We start from the raw sequence: 20,701 nt of genomic DNA, 5'->3' as shown, positions 1-20,701 counted from the left end.
AAACATTTTTTTTTTCCAAAAAACACAAAAAAATTACAATACATACACAAAAAACATATGAAAACACACACAAAAACACACAAAGAAATTACAAAAAAGTAAACACAAAAGATTGCATCAATGCTGAATGCACACTGCAAAATTAGAAAAATCTCTGTAACTACAAAATCATGTTACTACACTTGGTTGATGCATTTATGCAAGCAGTGTTTTAATTTCCTAACTCATTTTAACTACTTAATACTGTTATGAGGTCTAATTTTTTTTTCTAACTTTAATCTTATCATGTTTTTATGTTAAATCTCATCCTGAAAAGAAAATAACAAACTATTGGATTATTAATATTGATGCATTTATGTAAACAGCATTTTAATTTTCTCAAGAAAGAGCGCATTTTAATATAGGCCTACTGTTATGAGGTTTAATTTAAAAAAAAAATCTGCCTCTAAATGTAGTGGAGTAGAAGTATAAAGTTATATAAAATAGAAACACTCAAGTAAAGTACAAGTACCTCAAAACTGTACTTAAGAACAGTACACTGCAAAAAAAGCCAACTTGTATTTTTTGGCCTAAAACAGTGATTTAAGTTGGTAAAACTTGGAAATAAATTATTGACATTTAGGGCAATAATGTAAGTTAGCACAACAAAGGAAGCCAGTTGTCTGCTCAAAAACAAGTTGGTGAGTTGTTGTTACTTATATCTTTAAGTTGGGGTTCACAACAAGGGACAATAGTTCTGATAACTCTTATTTCTTTGTTGTGAAATGTGGGAAAGCGGTGAAATTCGGTCATTAGCGAAAGCTAGTGGCTAACTGTTGCTAGCGGCTAACTGATGGTAGTGGCTAACTGATGCTAGCGGCTAACTGATGCTAGCGGCTAACTGATGCTAGCTGCTAACTGATGCTAGCAGCGCTGCTTGTTACAGCTACAAGAGTAGCCATTAGCGTATCAATGCTAACTGAACATTGTGGTCACAACATTAGCTGACATTTCATAGCGGCGTTACAATCGTGCCAATTCAGCACATTGCAGAAGTTAGCAGAAGTAAGGATTAAAAGTTATTACAATGTAAAATTATAAGTTAAAAAATCTGAATTCAGAGTTGAGCAAACTCAAAAACAAAACTTAAAATATTTAGTTTAATTGTCCAACTTAAAATTTTATCGAAGTTTGTTGCCTTGAAATTTTGAGTTCACCCAACTTTTCTTTTTTTGCAATGTACTTGAGTAAATGTACTTAGTTACTTTCCACCACTGGTTGAGGAGACACATTACTCAGTTAAAAACAACAACAACAACAACAACAACAACAGAGAGCCGTGTAGCTGAATGACTTTATTCCTCTGGTCAGTAGCAGGTGAAGTCGAGGCAGCAGAGACAAAGATATGAAACATTCATGTTCCCACGAGTCATAAAACAAACAAACAAACATTTTATAAATCACATTATGGAGAGAGATGATTGATTCATTTAACAGATAAAACCAACAGGAAGTCAGCTTTTACATTCTCAGTCTTCAGGTCCATTTTAGCCCTTAAAGCTAACTTGATACAGGAAGAAACTCAGCTAGCTGCAGACTGATCTTTGATTTTTTTTTTTTTAGCACAAAACTGAATAGAAAAAAGGAAAATAAAGGCCTTAAAAGAGTAGAGAGGTGGTCTGTTCTCCATAGTTAGTGGTCTGGTAACACTTTATATTATGGAACACATATTATTCATTACGTAGTTGCTTATTATTAGCATGCACGAAGGAAAACTCTTAGTAAATGTCTCTGGTTGCATTAATAACTACTTAATAATGACTCATTAAGAGCCAATTTGTTCCTTATTTGCGTGTTAATAAGTAGCTAATTAATGTTGAATATGTGTTTTTTCCTGAATTATCAAGATACTTCGAAATCCCGCAAGAACATCCAACCTGAAAGGGGAAAAATTACTCCGAAAAACAGGGAAAAATACTCCCTAACCCTCCTGTAGTCCAAATGTAATCCAAATAATTTTCATTATACCATTAATAAAGGTAAACCTTCATAGTAATGCAACTAAAAGTTGACATAGCCTTCATTCCCATCAAGAAATTGTTATTTCACTATAACTATTGAAAAAAATATTCTGGTTTTATTGTTTTTTTTTCTCTTGAAATGAGGCCTAATTTTGTATATTTATTAAAAAAAAGATGAAAATTATATATCAATTTGTTGGTCATGAGTTGCCTTAAAAGATGACGAAAAAAGTATTTTTTCCTACATTTTAGCCCTTAAAGCTTCCACAGAAACAGAACTTGATACAGGAAGAAACTCAGCTAGCTGCAGAAAGATCTTTGATTTTTTAATCACAAAACTGAATATAAAACAGTGAAATAAAGGCTTTAGAGTAGAGAGGAGGTCTGTTCTCTATAGTTAGTGCTCTCTGTTGTCCATCCTTTGGTTGTTTTCACTCCTTCAGCCAGCTGAGCAGCTGAGGGGTGTAGTAGGTGATGATGATGTCAGCACCTGCATCACAGAGCACACAGGAAGTATTAATATTATTATTATTAATATCAGGTCACATCACATCCACAAGATACTGATTAATGGTGACATAAACTAGTTAACGAAAACTAACGAAATGACGAAAAGTAGAATTGAAAAAACATTTTCGTTAACTGAAATAAAAATAAAAAACAGTATTTAATAAACGATAAGTAACTGAAACTGTATTTTGTGGTTACAAAACTAACTAAATTATAGTGAAAATGTTCGTTTTCATCTTTGTCAAATGTTTTCATACATCATCCAGTGTTTTTATTAGAAAGAGGATTCTGTTACTGAACATGCAACACATGGTGAATATGTTTACTGAGACTGGGATGTTTACACTAGAACCAAAATTCAAAACACCCAGAACTGTAAGAGTTAATAACCTTATTGGGGCTGAGATGATAAACCAAAGGAAATAAAGGAAACATTTATTATGACCTCTTTGAATCTGGCACCCAACACATAGCCCATTACAAAAAACTAAAACTAACACTAAAACTAATAAAAACTAAACTAAAACTAGCAAACTCACTCTAAAAACTAACTAAAACTAACTGAATTTGAAAACAAAAATCCAGAACGAAATTAAAACTAAAACTAATAAAAAATCCCAAACTATCATAACCTTGCTACAGACTTGTCCGACCTGCTCTGCGGAACGCCGTCATGGCCTCCATCACGGCGCTGCGCAGCTGGAAGGCTCCAGCCTGAGCTCCGTGCCACATCATGGCGAACTCCCCCGACACGTTGTAGACCGCCAGAGGATGAGACGGGAACTGGAGAAGAAGAATCAAACATAGTGAGTGTAGGATAAATCCATAGATGAATCTACATTGAAATGTAACCTAGGTACACAGGTGAAATATCAGATCATGGGAAAGGAATCATCATGTTACATTGTTCTTCATTAACTCTAACGGATCTATCTACAGACCCTGAGAGAGGAGGAGGAGGAGGAGGAGGAGGAGAGAGGAGGAGGAGGAGGAGGAGAAGGAGGAGGAGGAGGAGGAGGAGGAGGAGGAGGAGGAGGAGGAACTCTAACAGACCTTGTCCTTGACTTCTCTGACGATGTCCAGATACGGTAGACCAGGTTTCACCATCACCATGTCAGCTCCTTCTCTCACATCTCGCTCCTGCAACACACAACACAACAACACTTATTCTCCCTATACATCAGAAGACTCTGAAATATTTCTGATCATTTTAACATCTATTTTTGGTCAAGTTGTGTCTTTTTTTGGTCATTTTGTGTCTTTTTTAGTCATTTTGTGTCTATTTTTTGGTCATTTTGTGTCTATTTTGGTCATTTTAACATCTATTTTTGGTCATTTTGTCTTTTTTGGTCATTTTGTGTCTTTTTTTGGTCATGTTGTGTCTATTTTTGGTCATTTTGTCTATGTTTGGTAATTTTGTGTCTTTTATTGGTAATTTTGTGTCTTTTTTAGTCATTTTGTGTCTTTTATTGGTAATTTTGTGTCTATTTTTGGTCATTTTGTGTCTATTTTGGTCATTTTAACATCTATTTTTGGTCATTTTGTGTCTTTTTTAGTCATTGTTACATCTATTTTTGGTCATTTTGTGTCTTTTTTTGGTCATGTTGTGTCTATTTTTGGTCATTTTGTGTCTTTTTTGGTCATTTTTACATCTATTTTTGGTCATTTTATGTCTATTTTTGGTCCTTTTGTGTCTTTTTTAGTCATTTTGTGTCTATTTTTTGGTCATTTTGTGTCTATTTTTGGTCATTTTGTGTCTTTTTTGATCATTTTTAAATCTATTTTTGGTCATTTTGTGTCTTTTTTTGATCATTTTAACATCTAGTTTTGGTCAATTTATGTCTATTTCGATAATTTTGTGTCCTTTTTTGGTCATTTTTACATCTACAGTCATGGAAACATTCTTGATAATAACCATAATCATTATTACCTCACTGTGACAAACCCAAGACTAATTAAAGACTGATATGAAACAGATTACTACCTTAAACTTAACGATGGAGATGACGGAGCGCCGTGACTCCAGTAAAACTCAGAGATTTACTAAACTAAACCCAGCATTAGTTATCCTAGAACTGCTTTAATAAAACACCTTTAACCCCCAAAGTACACGACACACACACACACACACACACACACACACTCAGACCCCTCACCACGGCTCTGATGGCGAGTCCTCTGGCTCCAGGAGGAAGCTGGTAGCAGCGTCTGTCTCCAAACGCTGGTTTAGACTGAGCAGCGTCTCTACAAACAGCAGAAACATTCATCAACCAGCTCTTTGTCTCTTTAACCCTTTGATGCACAACATGGTCTAAAGTGACCCGACTAAGTTTTTTTATTCTATATCTTTGCAATAAATTAATTTCATCATTCAGTGTTGCAGGTTTTCCTCAAATAACTTGTTTTTGATCATCATACATCCAAATGTTTTGTTTTCATTTCTTACTTTCTGAATAAAAACCCTTTTTTTTTATCACTATGCTTCTAATGCACAAGGTGATTTTTGACCCATGTTGTGCATTAGAAGGTGTTTATATGTTGTCACCAATTTAAAACCTGACAAAGAAGACACAAATATTAACTAACCTATTTTGTTAAATTGGTGTTTTCTCCAATGGAAATTATTATTTGGTGGCTCTAATAAGTCTCAAATGCTAAAATATGTGATTTTCCAATGTAATCTGGTGGTTCTAACAACTCTTTTAAAGTTAAACCTTCAAAATAAGACACACATAGTTACACATTGTGTCTTTTTCTGGTCATTTTGTGTCTTTTTTTAGTCATTTTGTGTCTTTTTTTGGTCAAACCTTCAAAATAAGACAAACATAGTTACACATATACTCACATTGTTAATTTAGTGAATCACTTTTTGTATCACTAAGCTTCTAATGCACAAGGTCATTTTTGACCCATGTGTGTTAACTTGATGTAATAATACAAAAACTATTTTTCTTCATAAAGTATGAAAGGAAAAACGGATATAATGATCTGTTGTAATAAAAAAAAAAGATATTCAAACACACAGCCAGCATGAAATAATGAGGGTCATTTTTGACCCATGTTGTGCATTAGAAGGTGTTTATATGTTGTTTATATACACCAAAGGGTTAAATAGACACCATCCTGACAGTAACACTGACTCACCTGAAGGGTCCATAATAACAAGAGGCAAACTTTGCACTGTAGCTCAACACTGACACCTGCAGGAGGAGAGAGGAAAGGTTCTTTTTATGATAAACACCAAAACCAACAACGACTTCATCTGACAGATAATAATAGTGTGTGATTCAGGGTTATAATAGTTTAGGATCTTTCATCAACCAGCTGAGAGACACAAACAGAGCAGAGTAAACAAAGTAGTAAGCAAAGTAGACTGAGAAAAGAAGCGTTGTTGTCAGATCTTAATTAATTATTTTGTGGTATTCTTCACATAGAGAGAGAGAGAGAGTTTGTGTGTGTGTGTGTGTGTGTGTGTGTGTGTGTGTGTGTGTGTGACCTTGTTCCCCAGTCCGTTAGAGATCAGAGATTGTTTTATGGCTCTGACTCGTCCGTCCATCATGTCAGAAGGAGCGATGATGTGACAACCTGCAGAGAAACACGACACCATGACAACATGAGATATTGGTAGTGTGTGTTTATGTATTTATAAATAATGTTATAAAGCATACCATGCTTTACATGCTCTTTACAATTTAACAAAGATATATTTGATGTTGGTTGCAGTAAAGTAAAGTTCAGGTTATTACTATTAATACCCTGTAGGGCGTAGTCTACTGTTATAGTCAACTTTATGGCTTCTTTGCTTCTAATTTCCACACATGGTGAAGGAGCTGAATGTGTTTGGTTGAGTTTTGATGCTTATTATTGTTTATTGTTTATTGTTAAAAAGATCCCCATTAGCTGTCACCAAAAGTGGGAGGAGCTAGTCTTCCTGGGGTCCACAAGACAAAACAAAAATCACTTAACAATTAAACATTGTAGACATTATTATATACGTCATCAGAAATCATTCCGAATAAGTTATTATATTCATATCTATTACATTAATTCTCACTTTATATGTTAATTCACTACTCACAAATTTAAATAGTGCATTCTCAAGTAATAATTAAAAGATACTTTACTATTCAGTTCACGTATATTCAGTGGGCAATTATTCCAATAACTGATAGCACGATAAATAACTGTTCTCTTTAAGGCATTTGCGGTAGAAGGTAGAAGAGCATCAGCCAAGGCGAGGCGTGTCAACCAGGTTATTCTGGTACTCAAACACCTCAGTAGCTCTAATTAGACTGAGCTCCTTTCATACATGGCAACAGGCAACAAGTTGTTTGTTTCAAAAAGGAGGAAATAATGTTAGAAAACCCAGAAACAGGATTTACCAGCTCTAGCGTAGGCCAGAGCCACTTCAGCCAGCCGCAGACAGCTGAGGTCGTTGTTCAGAGTCCCGTCATCGTTCAGGATCCCTGAAGAAAAAATACAGAAATAACATCAGGAAGAACAACGCACGCCATTTGTAAAAGCCAGCAAAGCAGTGTTTCCAACTTAGCAACTTTGTTGCTATAACTAGCAACTTTTCGACTCTTGGGCCGGAGGCTCGTTAAGAAGAGTAAGAACGAGTCGAAGCGGCACAGTCCTCCTGCAGCAGTCTCTCCCAGCTGCAGAGCCGGAGGGGATGTTAACCCCTTAGCGTCCAGTCTTAATTCACGATCACTAGGTTTATGACCAGTGGAGATGCTGTGCATAATTCGCCATGCTGGTTTGTTTATGATCAGCTGCTGAGTTGGTGCACAGTTAGCGACTTTTGAGAGGGCGTGGCCTGAGACTTTCCCTGTGGAAACTCTTCCCCCTAAAGGAAACACAGTTATGGTGCCAGGCCTATATGTTAAAATAAAACATGGTGGAGGCTACTGACCACAGTGTCCGTGTGACGTGTAGGGACACAAGCAGACGTCACAGGCCACCAGCAGCTCCGGGAACAACGAGCGGATCTTCTTCACCGCCAGAACGGCCGGAGTGTCGTCTGAGTCGGCTGCTGAGCCTCGTTCATCCTGAGAAAATAGGGTTTAATAGGTAAATATTCAGTCTCGTTCATCCTGAGAAAAACAGGTTTAAATAGGAAAATATTCAGGATTGTTCATCCTGAGAAACACAGGGTTTAATAGGTCAATATTCAGGGACGCTCCAGAGAATCTTCAACACTCTTCACAAGCCAGGAAACTCTTGAGATAAGAGGAATTCAAAAATTTTTTGGTTAGAGTTAGAGTTAAAGTTAAAGTTGGGGAGAATTAGAAGACATCTCAAATTAATGTTTTATTTTAATATTAACTATAGTAACATCTATGCTCTTATGGTTTAATTTTGACCCGTGTATATTTCACTGAATATTGTTTTATAATCTTATATTCTAGCTGAAACAACACAAACGTTTGGTGACTTTATTTATGTTTTATTTTGTTTCAATAAAAGGTTCCTGACAAGTCAAAAAGTCTTGATGCAATAAACTAAAGTTGTGTTTTACTTTTGTACATTTAAAACCTAAAACGGATGATTGGACACCTGAACAAAAGAGGAAGGTTAAGGTGACTTATAATTGTAAGGATCTTAATTCCTCATAGATATAAAAAGTTATAATAAAGTTAGAGTTGAGCTCTGCTGGATGAATGTTGAGCAAAAAGCAAAACAAGGCAGAAAAATGCATTTCAGAGTGTTTTTGCTCTCTTTTAATCTTTACAGACCTTTTCTACATTTGCAGGAACTCCAAATATCAGAACACACTTCAGACCGTTCTCCACCAGCGGACGCAGCATCGCCTCCACCGTGTTCACCCCGTACCTAAACAACAGAAACATTATATTACAACACAAAGGCACCAAGAAGGAAATTATACTGCAATGAAAGTGATCATTATTCAACAACTAGTCACTACAATACTAGAGGTGTGAATCAGCGTATCAGCCCCCCGATACGATTTTATCTTGATACTTGAGTCACAAAGATTTTTTCTAGTAATTTTTACATTTTTTCTGGTAATTCTACTTTTTCTGGTAATTTGGACTATTTTTCAGGTAATTTTGACTTTTTTTCAGGTAATTTTGACATTTTTTTCTGGTAATTTTGACTTTTTTCTGGTAATTTTGACTTTTTTCTGGTAATTTAGAAATTTTTTCTGGTAATTTATACTTTTTTCTAGTAATTTTGACATTTTTTCTGGTAATTTTGACATTTTTTCTAGTAATTTTGACATTTTTTCAGGTAATTTTTACATTTTTATCTAGTAATTTTGACATTTTTTTCTGGTAATTTTGACATTTTCTGTTAAATTTGTCTGTTTTCTGGTAATTTAGTCTCTTTCTTGCTGGTATTTCTACTTTTTTCTGGTTATTTTGACTTTTTTCTTGTAATTTTGACTTTTTTTCTGGTAATTCTACTATTTTCTAGTAATTTTGCCATTTTTTCTGGTAATTCTACTTTTTTCTGGTAATAGATACCAGGATCTCCAGGATATTCCTAAAAGAGCTACAGCACAAATACTGCCGGCCTGTCGGCCGTAGGAACGCTAAATATCAATACTCGGCGGCCATGAAACGATATAAAACTGCAACAAAATATTGCAACATTATTTATATATCTTTTTATATAATATTGTGAAATTATATTATAAATACTGACAAAACTTCACATTTCACAGAAGAACAGTGTGGACTCCAGTCCCTGTCATGTCAAGAAGATTGAGTTTGGTTTTGTTGTGTGATAAATAAAGATCTAACGGATCCTCTCCTTATCTTGGACCAGGACCAGAGTCTGGCCCTGGTCCACCCTGATGACTGGTTTATCTGGAGACAACACCCTCACTGGTCCTCAGCTGCTGCAGGGGACACTGAGGGGGAGGAGCCTATTCATTCTTTGTGTTCTGGGAATGCTGATGACTATTGTAGGTGAACTATTATTATTGATTAGAATAGTTTTTTCCTCCTCCTGTGATCAGGGAGGACAGTTGGTTTCTTAGACTCTGTTTTTTGTTGAATGAGAGAAGAGAGTGAGGAGTGAAACAATTTATCAACCACTAGATTACATTTTTTATTTTGCTTATTGTTGGAAGTCAACCCAGAGAATATTTCTGTTCTACATGTTTTTTTCTAGATTTAATAATCTTAATTTAATAAATCTTGTCAAGGTAAATTATCTGTCCATGCAGCAAGATCATTTCCCTCAGATTTACTGTTTGATCTGGTTTTTAGACCTTTTTTCCAGTGTGCATGATTCCTCTTACCTGGCCTGTCCCGGCAGGCTGCCGATGGGCTCCACAGCATCTGCAGCGTCTCTGCAAACACAAACAAACCAGGTTCATTAAACACAACATCACAAACACTGCACTGCAATCCAGTCTGGTGCTGTTGTCACCCTACTCTGTCAAACTTCTGCACACTTATTCTATTTGCTCTTCTTTTCTCTGTCCAGTGTTGATGTGCTGATGTGGTCGACCAGTTATTGTTTCTCCCATGTGTCCTTGAAGGCACCATCAGCAGAGTGCAGGATAAAAAGGATAAAAACTCTGTTTCAACGCTGCTCTCAGTCTCTCTTTGTTTGGTTTCTGCTTCGTTTTTAATTTACAACATTTCCACTTCATATTGCTCAAACATCCACATTTACATTACTGATGTTACTGACTTACACACTCCACATTTGTATTTATAACCTCAGTTGTTTGAGTTAATTTAACAAATTCATTAACTTGAAGACATCTATTGTGTCCTATGCCGTATGTGTCATAGCCGAGGAGCTGGTTGTGACACATGTGTCTGTACTTTGTATATGTTAGCAGGATAAATGTATCTTTACGTGATGAAGATGGGGTAGATGAGGTTGTCAGGTCTCAGGTCAGAGCTGCAGGTCTGCCAGAAGCGGAGCGTCGGGTGGAAATACCCGCTGTGGAGGAGGGAGTCGGCTGGAGTCTGCATCTTTACCCTGAGACACAAAGACACAAAGACTCAGAAAACACAGAGCAGAAATAACTCCACATTCTTTACTGATCTGAGCTCAGAGAGCAGAGGAGCGTGAAGCTGCTTCTACTAACAGCAGCTGGATCCAAACACTGCTGAGTCAGCAGCTACATCTATTATAACATGTGGGCTAACATTCCTAAAAAGGCATTAAAGGGTTAAAATTATTTTAATAAAATAGGCCAATCTTTTTCTGAAATTAATATATATTATATGAGAAAAGAATAACAGACATTACAAAAGAACTAAATATGACAACGACGAGTAAGGGCAGCATTTATATAGAAAGAAAGAAAGAAAGAAAGAAAGAAAGAAAGAAAGAAAGACAATTTAAAATTATGAGATAAAAAGTCAAAATTATGAGATAAAACGTCATAATTGAGATAAAATAGTCAAAATTATGAGATCAAAAGTCAAAATATATGAGATAAAAAGTCGAAATTATCAGATAAAAAGTCGAAATTATCAGATAAAATGTCATAATTGAGATAAAAAAGTTGAAATTATGAGATAAAAAGTCGAAATTATGAGATAAAAAGTAAAAATTATGAGATAAAAAGTCAAAATTATGAGATAAAACGGCATAATTGAGATAAAAAGTCAAAATCATGAGATCAAAAGTCGAAATTATGAGATAAAACGTCATAATTGAGATAAAAAAGTCGAAATTATGAGATAAAAAGTCGAAATTATCAGATAAAATGTCATAATTGAGATAAAAAGTCAACATTATGAGATAAAAAGTCAAAATTATCAGATAAAAAGTCAAAATTATCAGATAAAAAGTCAAAATTATGAGATAAAAGGTCATTATTGAGATAAAAAAGTCAACATTATGTGATAAAAAGTCGAAATTATCAGATAAAAAGTCAAAATTATGAGAAACAGTACAGCACTAATAACAAATGTACTTGTGTATGTTACATTTCACCACTGCTCCTGACTCCTTTTTGACTATTATCCATCTGTTTAGAAATGCAAATAAACCTGTAAACTGTGTCTTTATAGATATTTGCAGATTTATTTGAGATAATATCACCTGTGTGACTTCAAGCTCCTATTGCTTGTAAGATATACTTTCTGGTTTTAAAACTAGTAACATTTCAGTTGAAAATCATATTATTTAATGAATCTAATTATAATCCTTGCAAAGTTTGACATCCATAATTGTAAATTTGTCAAAGTGAAACCTTTCTTTAGTGTTTTTATGACAAAACTGGAGAAACTAAAGTACTTCAAGTCAATATGTAAAGCAGCAAAGGGTTAAGATGACAAGACATTTTTTATGTATCAGTGAGTTTTAATGAACCACAGCTTCAAACACACTATTAATGAGCGTTAATAATTACCTGTAATAACAGGTGTGTGTGTTTATTTTAGACATTTTATAAGGAAAGTCAGTTTCTAAGCAGAGCACTAAGTTTCTATTCCAGCTCGTCGTCTGTCACCTTGAACCAGAAAACACCTTCATATCATCTTTATAATATACTGGAGGAGTTATAGACACGAACCGAGACAACTAATGCCTCATATCTGTCATAATTAAATAAAAAAATAGGACTAAAAACTGAATAAATGCTCCAAACAGCAGAGTTCTTACCTGTGAATAAGAGAGTCCGCCACTTCTCCACACTGCACTCACACTGACACTCTTCTTCTTCTTCTGTGGTTTTATTTAACGGTTAACAGACCTCCTGATGGCGCTCTGCTGCCCCCTAGTGGCTGGAGGATGGATCAACAAATGGCGTATAAATAAAAATAAATAAATAATAATAATATATATATATATATATATATATATATATATATATATAAAATATGAAATAAAATAGGCCAATCTTTTTCTGAAATAAATATTTTTATATGAGAAAAGAATACGTAAGGACAGCATTTATATATAAAGAAAGAAAAACAATTCAAAATTATGAGATAAAAGTCGAAATTATGAGATAAAAGGTCATAATTGAGATTTGAAAAAGTCAAAATTATGAGATAAAAAGTCGAAATTATGAGATAAAGAGACCTCCTTATGGGATAAAAAGTCAAAATTGAGATAAAAAGTCGACAGTCTTTTTTTCCTAAAAATAAATATATTTATGTGAGAAAAGCATACCAAACATTACAAAAGAACTGAATATAACAAACCCTAGTAAGGACAGCATTTATATATAAAGGAAGAAAAAAAAGTCAAAATTATGAGATAAAAAGTCATAATTATGGGATAAAAAAGTAAAAATTGAGATAAAAAGTCGAAATTATGAGATTCAAAATCGAAATTATGAGAAAAAAAGTCAAAATTAAAAGATAAAAGTCATAATTATTGGATAAAAAGTCATAATTGAGATATTTTTAAAAAAAGTCAAAATTGATATATTAAAAACCAGTCAGAATAATGAGATAAAAAGTATTTTTCTTTTTCTAAAATAAATATAATTATATGAGAAAAGAATACCAAACATTACAAAAGAACTGAATATAACAAACCCTTGTAAGGAGAGCATTTATATATAAAGGTAGAAAAAAAATTATGAGACAAAAAGTCGAAATGATGAGATAAAAAGTCATAATTGAGATAAAAAGTCGAAATTATGAGATAAAAAGTCAAAATTATGAGATAAAAGTACAAATTATGAGATAAAAAGTCATAATTGAGATAAAAATATTTAAAAAATCAAAATTATGAGATAAAAAGTCGAAATTATGAGATAAAAAGTCACAATTATGGGATAAAAAGTCAAAATTGAGATTAAAAAAATAATCGAAATTATGAGATAAAAAAATCGAAATTATGAGATGAAAAGTCGACAGTCTTTTCCTTTTTCTAAAATAAATATTATTATATGAGAAAAGAATAACGAACATTACAAAAGGATAATCATAAAGAGGCAATCATAAAGAACCATGAGAGAAAGACCTGACAACAACACTGGGATTAGAGCGTGTTATAATAATCTGTTATTGTGTCTCATTCAAAGAATATAACAGAAGGAAAAGTACGGAAGAAGTGAAGTCCAGCAGATGGCGGTAAATGCAGCGAAAAGGATGCCAACTGCCAACTGCCAATAAACACCACAGAAGAAGAAGAAAACTACTAAGAAGAAGAAGAAGAAGAGTCGTGGATCCGGCGGGTCATCAGTTGTCCGGGAGACCCGCCAGGTTCGGACCATAGACCGTCTATAAATGAGGAACGGACGCCGGTTAGAAACGTTTGATTCCAAGGAGCTAGCTCAGTTAGCCGTTAGCCGCTAAAGCTAAAGCAGTTAGCTGTTGTAAATAAACGGAGGCTAGTTAGTTAGCTAGTTAGCTAAACTCATCATGACTCAACAAGCTGCAGCTCTCCAGACCTACAACAACGAGCTGGTCAAGTGTAAGTTACTGTTTATATATATATGTTATATTATTTATAATAGTAGTTATAGTTACTGAAAATACTGATAAACTGACTGCTAACCCTTTGGAGTTTGGGGCTATTTTTATTTTTTTTAAATACTTTTTATTCTGCCACTTAAAAAGTGTCGTATACGACATGATACGAAAACTTTATTATCCACTGAGTGTAATTCCTCTTTGGTTTCACCATAACATGTCTCTAAACAACAGAATAAATAGTAAAACAATAAAGAAAAACATTTCAATGATAGAAGTATTTCTATTTTATGTAACTTTACTGTTCTACTCTAATACTGTATAACAACAGGAGTACTTTTTTTTTTATATTAAAGCTTCATGAAGTGCACATTTAAATAAAAAAAAAATCTTAAATATACATTTACATTTAGTCATGTAAATTTAGTCATTTAGTTTTTTTCTTTTTTTTTTTTTTCTTTCTTTCTTTCTTTTTCTCTGTTATTTCTTTCTTTTCTCCTTTATTGTTCTATAGATTTATGATGATTTTAAACTCTAAGCTATATTTATACAGGGTTTATTTTATTTTATATATATTTTTTTATTTTTTCTCAGGGTAAATGTATATTGTAATTGTTTGTAATTTTATTCTATTTTGTAGATGGTGTAATTGTATATTGGATTTTTTTAGTATTGTGATTTTGTATGTAGTTATAAAAGCCCAACTAGGGACAGGAGTTGAAAATGAGCTGAAGCTATATCTCTATATGCAGCACATCAGATGCATGTCCTGTATCTATGCTAACTGCATTGTCCCTATCAAATAAAATAAATTCAATTCAATTCAATTCATTTAGCAGACGCTTTTATCCAAAGCGACTTACAGGAAGAATAAAAACAAACAATGAAGGTATAGTGTAATAAAAGCTATTAGTTTGAGGAGTAGAATAATAAAATAATAAATAAAAAGAGAAGATGCTCTCTGAAGGCCTATGAAATAAAATAGGCCTATTTTTTTCCTGATATAAATATATTTATATGAGAAAAGAATAACAAACGTTACAAAATAACTAAATATGACAAACCCTATTAAGCAACATTTATATATAAAAGAAAAAATATGGTCTAATTCCATGTCACATTAAAGAAAATATCGATATATTGCCCAGCCCTACTCCTCGGTTTCAAATTGATCTTAAAGGTGTCTTTGTCTTTCGTCCTGCTGTTGTCTCAGGTGAGCAGACACCTGTGATGTCCTTCTTGATCTCAGGATCCAGTCCCTGTACAATCTGATTAACTCTGATTACCTCTACAGATTATACTGTCATCAGGTGGAAACCAGCCTTTAACCCTCTGCACACCACTAGTCCAACTAACAGCTTCACGTTTAATACCTGGAGTAGGGCTGGGCGATGTATGCATATAAAAAATATATTGAAATATATTTTAATGTGATATAGAATTAGACCATATCGCATATATCGATATAGTTCAAAGTTCAAGTTTTTTTTCTTTCTTTATATATTAATGCTGCCCTTACTAGGGTTTGTCATATTCAAATATTCAAACATTAATACTATACTATTATTCCTTCTATTTAGTAGAGCTGGGCGATATATTTTAATGTGATATGGAATTAGACCATATTGTATATATCAATATAGCTCAAAGTAAGAGTTTTCTTTCTTTCTTCATACATAAATTCTGCCTTTACTAGGGTTTGTCATATTAAGTTATTTTGTAGTGTTCATTATTCTTTTCTCATATAAATATATTTATTTCAGAAAAAAGATTGGCCTATTTTATTTCATAGGCTATTTTATTTAAGATATTTTTTTATATTTAAATGTGCACTTTATGGAGCTTTGATTTAAAAAAAAAAAAAAAAAAAAAGGTTCTGTTGTTGTTATACAGTATTTATGTTCCCTTAAATAAACAATAAAACTACTTGTGACATGTCATATCTGACTTTGACTTTGTGATAAAAATATCAGGATATATATCGTATATCGATATTCAGCCTAAATATATCAGGATATGACTTTTGGTCCATATCGCCCAGCCCTAATATTTAGACTCTAAGCTTTTTATTATCATTGCAAATTGACTTCTAGGCAAATTCTTTGTCATTTTATATTTGTTTTATGTCCTTTTTAAAAGGTGAAAACAGCAGTTTTATGAACATTTTCTATGATTTTTTAACTCAAAGTAGGAAAGAGGAACCGCGGCTGAACTCTGAAGCTAAATAAAACCATTAAAATCCCACAGAACTGGACTGGAATCAAGTCTAGTTCTGTATATTCAGCCTAAATATATCGGGATATGACTTTTGGTCCATGTCGCCCAGCCCTACATTACACCATCTAGTGGGCTCAGAAAATAAAGAAACTGAATTATGACGCTTCATTAGGACATCACTAGTGATCCAACTAATCCTTTCAGCACTGATAAAGCAATTTCACCTTCATGTGATTTATAAATGAGCTTAAAAACCAAAGAGATTCAGATCCAACCACCTCTTCGTCACAGAGGAACAGGATCCTCCGTCCCTGGTCTGATCTGGTCCTCTATAATAAAGCTTCTTGTCTCCGTCAGGTATCGAGGATTTGTGCTCCAAGCGGGAGGAGTTGAACCGTCAGATCAAGCAGGAGGAAGAGGAGAAGGATCGTCTTCAGCACGACATCAGAGTCCTCTCAGAGAAGCTGAGCAGGGTCAACGAGAGTCTGGCTCAGAGACTCGCTGCTAGAGCCACGTTCGACCGCACCATCGCAGAGACCGAGGCCGCTTACACCAAGGTCTGTCCACTGGATCACACATTATTTATTGATGAGGAACATCATGTTAGGGAAAACATCTGTATTTTTATTGCTCTACTTTTAAACCAACAATAGGAACAGTTTTTAGTGTCCGGTGCTTGTTGTAAACAAACAGAGATCGCTAAGTGAACACCTCCTGCAGCAGCAGCACATACACACTGTACTGCTACAGAGCTAACTGTTAGCCTGTTAGCACATACACACTGTACTGCTACAGAGCTAACTGTTAGCCTATCAGCACATACACACTGTACTGCTACAGAGCTAACTGTTAGCCTGTTAGCACATACACACTGTACTGCCACAGAGCTAACTGTTAGCCTGTTAGCACATACACACTGTACTGCTACAGAGCTAACTGTTAGCACATACACACTGTACTGCTACAGAGCTAACTGGTAGCCTGTTAGCACATACACACTGTACTGCTACAGAGCTAACTGTTAGCCTGTTAGCACATACACGCTGTACTGCTACAGAGCTAACTGTTAGCCTGTTAGCACATACACACTGTACTGCTACAGAGTTAACTGTTAGCCTGTTAGCACATACACACTGTACTGCTACAGAGCTAACTGTTAGCCTGTTAGCACATACACACTGTACTGCTACAGAGCTAACTGTTAGCCTGTTAGCACATACACACTGTACTGCTACAGAGCTAACTGTTAGCCTGTTAGCAATTTGCAGACTGGACTCTAAGGGGTTAACATCCCCTCCTGCTCTGCAGCTGGGAGAGACTGCTGCAGGAGGACTGTGCCATTTCGACTCGTTCTTACTCTTCTTAACGAGCCTCTGGTCCCCGCAGCTCGTTAAGAAGAGTAAGAACGAGTCTCCAAAAGTCTCCAATAACACCAGAAAAAGTTGCTCCAGTCACTAAGGGGGTCTGAAAAATCGCTAAATACAGCAACAAAGTTGCTAAGTTGCCAACACTGCTTCACCGGCTTTTACAAATGGCGCGTGTTGTTGTGGCGTCAAGTACTACGTCACATCCTGCTTAGCGTTCTATCCAATCAGCAACCAGGCTTTTTTCAGGGGAGAAAAACGGCCCTGCTCTTCTACAGGGACGAAAAAAGTTGGAGCGGACTTTTGTCGGGACTTTTTTAGTTAGGGGCGTTTCTGCAAGTGAGACCCGCCTCATTCCGGGTATTGTCCGGCTGTTACCTGTTAGTGGAAACAGCCCTGTTATGTATTTTGTCCTCCCTCCAGCAGACTAATGATGTAACCCTGCTGACTCTTGGTCCTCCATCATTTATTGTCTCTGTGACTCACCTCGTTGTTGTCCTGCTGAACTCCCTGAACCGTCCCTCTAATCACTGCAAACAAACCCTCCAAAGCTGCTCTTATTAAAGAACAACAGGACCGTCAGCAGCTCTGCCTAGTGGCCCCTTTTTAAATTACCTTTACAGATTAAACCCAAACAGCAGCTAATGTTTTCACTTCTTCTATGTTTAATCAGTTTTTCTCCTCCTCCTCCTTTAGATCTTGGAGAGTTCTCAGTCTCTTCTGAGCGTCCTGAAGCAGGAAGCAGGAAACCTCAGTAAAGCCACAGAGCCCAGGAGGAAGGACCACTGATGGGGGTCAAAGGTCACTGAACTCTGTTTCACCACAGCAGCACTTTCTGCTCCATCTGGACCAACTGTAATAAATGTGATTGATTTATTGTAACTTCTTATCCTAATAAATGTGTTTTCTTATCAGTGTCATCACTCTTCATTTGAGTCTAAAGCTACCTGAACATCAGAAGACTTTAAAAAGACAAAAAAAAACAACTATCATGTCACACCTGCTCACATCTAAAGTCAAGTGTTTAGAGTTTCTAGTCTCACACTGAGGTTTTAGACAGACTGTCAATCTAGCAGGGAAACTATTTACAAGACTACAACTAGATTCTTTTAGCAGTTTTTTCCCCCATCATGCTCTTAGTAAAGTTTATTTCACTACCTGTAAGTAATTCTAATGAGAAACATTCAAATAATGACTTAATATCTCAAAACAGTGAAGTCAAAGTTATACATTTTCTCAAAATAATGACTTAGTATTGCATAAAAAAGTTTCTAATTATTTTGAGATAGGAAATCATTTATGGATAATTTTTTTTAGGAAGCTTTTCATTATTTAGCAATAATAAGTCATTATTTTGAAATGCCAAGTCATTATTTTGAAATTCCAAGTCATCACTTTGAAATTCCAGGTAATTATTTTGAAATTCCAAGTCATTACTTTGAAATTCCAAGTCATTATTATGAAATTCCAGGTTATTATTTTGAAATTCCAGGCATTATTTTGAAATTCCAAGTCATTACTTTGAAATTCCAGGTCATTATTTTTGAAATTCCAAGTCATTTTTTTGAAATTCCAGGTCATTATTTTGAAATTCCAGGTCATTATTTTGAAATTCCAAGTCATTTTTTTGAAATTCCAGGTCATTATTTTGAAATTCCAGGCATTACTTTGAAATTCCAAGTCATTTTTTTGAAATTCCAGGTAATTATTTTGAAATTCCAAGTCATTATTTTGAAATTCCAGGTAATTATTTTGAAATTCCAAGTCATTATTTTGAAATTCCAGGCATTACTTTGAAATTCCAGGTAATTATTTTGAAATTCCAAGTCAATATTTTAAAATTCCAAGTCATTATTTTGAAATTCCAGGTCATTATTTCAAGAAACAGTAATTATTTTTGAAATTCCAAGTCATTATTTTGAAATTCCAGGTCATTATTTCAAGAAACAGTAATTATTTTTGAAATTCCAAGTCATTATTTTGAAATTCTAAGCATTCCTTTGAAATTCCAAGTCATTATTTTGTAATTCCAAGTCATTACTTTGAAATTCCAGGTAATTATTTTGAAATTCCAAGTCAATATTTTGAAATTCCAAGTCATTATTTTGAAATTCCAGGTAATTACTTTGAAATTCCAAGTCGAATCTGAAATGGTGTTTCTCGGGACGGAAAATGAAAAACGTTTACAGGATTTACATTTGTTCAAGTTTTCTATTTATTGAGCTTTTCATTTGTACAAGTATGACATCACTTTTTTTGTTTTATTTGCCCAAATCATTGACAATAACTTTACAGTAAGCACATCTGCTGCGATGTAGATTTACAGACGAGGGAGAAAGTAAAGAACAAGATGGAGCTTCTACCACAAACTGCTCACTGTGCAACAGGAGGACAGAAACACTGCAGAGGCTTAAAGTGGTTTAATACGTCCAACCACCAGAAAACATGTCGCTGGTCTCATTTAAGACTGTTAGAGGGATTCAAAGAGGAGACATTCTCTTTGGGCTACACTGTAAAAAAGGTGTTTAAAAACCAGATCAAACAGTAAATCTGAGGGAAATGATCTTGCTGCATGGACAGATAATTTACCTTGACAAGATTTATTAAATTAAGATTATTAAATCTAGAAATAAGCATGTTGAACACTTAAAATAAGAAATTAACTCTTAAAACAAGGTAAATTAAAGCGATTAACTGGCCCGAGCAGACAATTATTAGACAATTATTAGATAAAAGATTAAAAAAAATCTTATTTTAAGTGTTCAACATGCTTATTTCTAGATTTAATAAAAAAACAGGAAAAAATAGTCTGAAAAACTGAAAAAAGTCAGAAAAACAGAAAAAAATTACTCTGAAAAACAGAGAAATAGTCAGAAAAACAGAAAAATAAAAATAAAAAAATGAGTCAGAAAAACAGAAAAAAATAGAAAAATGTCCTTAAAATAATAAATTAACTCTTGCAGAGTGACCTGATGATTATTTGTTTACCAAGATAAAAACAACTTTAGATTTAGAAGTGTTAGATCATTTATCTTGTTTTAAGAGTTAATTTCTTATTTTAAGTGTTCAACATGCTTATTTCTAGATTTAATAATCTTAATTTAAGAAATCTTGTCAAGGTAAATTATCTGTCCATGCAGCAAGATCATTTCCCTCAGATTTACTGTTTTTAGACTGACCTTTTTTTGCAGTGTAGTGCAGTGTAGTCCCAATGAAGCTTCATGAACCATTTTCTTTAATC

The 20,701-nt window shown here is 34.2% G+C and overlaps 3 protein-coding genes across 3 annotated transcripts in view; 1 reads left to right on the top strand and 2 right to left on the bottom strand.

The window, feature by feature from the left end:
- Window positions 1-1,319: 1,319 nt before the first annotated feature.
- On the bottom strand, window positions 1,320-12,170 carry alad (aminolevulinate dehydratase). The gene is made up of 12 exons (XM_059357450.1): window positions 12,114-12,170; window positions 10,353-10,478; window positions 9,784-9,834; window positions 8,249-8,345; window positions 7,426-7,561; window positions 6,893-6,976; window positions 6,007-6,095; window positions 5,655-5,710; window positions 4,667-4,754; window positions 3,564-3,650; window positions 3,164-3,293; window positions 1,320-2,490 (listed from the first exon to the last, which is right to left on the bottom strand). Exons 2-12 carry the CDS (start codon window positions 10,469-10,471, stop codon window positions 2,432-2,434), a joined length of 996 nt encoding a protein of 331 aa, XP_059213433.1. The 5' UTR covers window positions 10,472-10,478; window positions 12,114-12,170; the 3' UTR covers window positions 1,320-2,431.
- The window catches only part of tmem203 (transmembrane protein 203), a 65,300-nt gene continuing 54,274 nt past the window's right edge, over window positions 9,676-20,701 (bottom strand). Inside the window, exon 3 of the transcript XR_009396193.1 lies at window positions 9,676-9,753. The gene's annotated coding sequence lies outside the window, so the exon portion shown is untranslated. The remainder of the gene's footprint in view (window positions 9,754-20,701) is intronic.
- ssna1 (Sjogren syndrome nuclear autoantigen 1) lies at window positions 13,615-18,375 on the top strand. The gene is made up of 3 exons (XM_059357454.1): window positions 13,615-13,880; window positions 16,454-16,653; window positions 18,157-18,375. Exons 1-3 carry the CDS (start codon window positions 13,829-13,831, stop codon window positions 18,247-18,249), a joined length of 345 nt encoding a protein of 114 aa, XP_059213437.1. The 5' UTR covers window positions 13,615-13,828; the 3' UTR covers window positions 18,250-18,375.

The sequence above is a fragment of the Centropristis striata genome, chromosome 19 (genome assembly GCF_030273125.1).
Source record: "Centropristis striata isolate RG_2023a ecotype Rhode Island chromosome 19, C.striata_1.0, whole genome shotgun sequence".
Classification (NCBI taxonomy): domain Eukaryota; kingdom Metazoa; phylum Chordata; class Actinopteri; order Perciformes; family Serranidae; genus Centropristis; species Centropristis striata.
The sequence above is the reverse complement of the archived record's forward strand: the minus strand, read 5'-3'. Positions and strand labels throughout refer to the sequence as shown.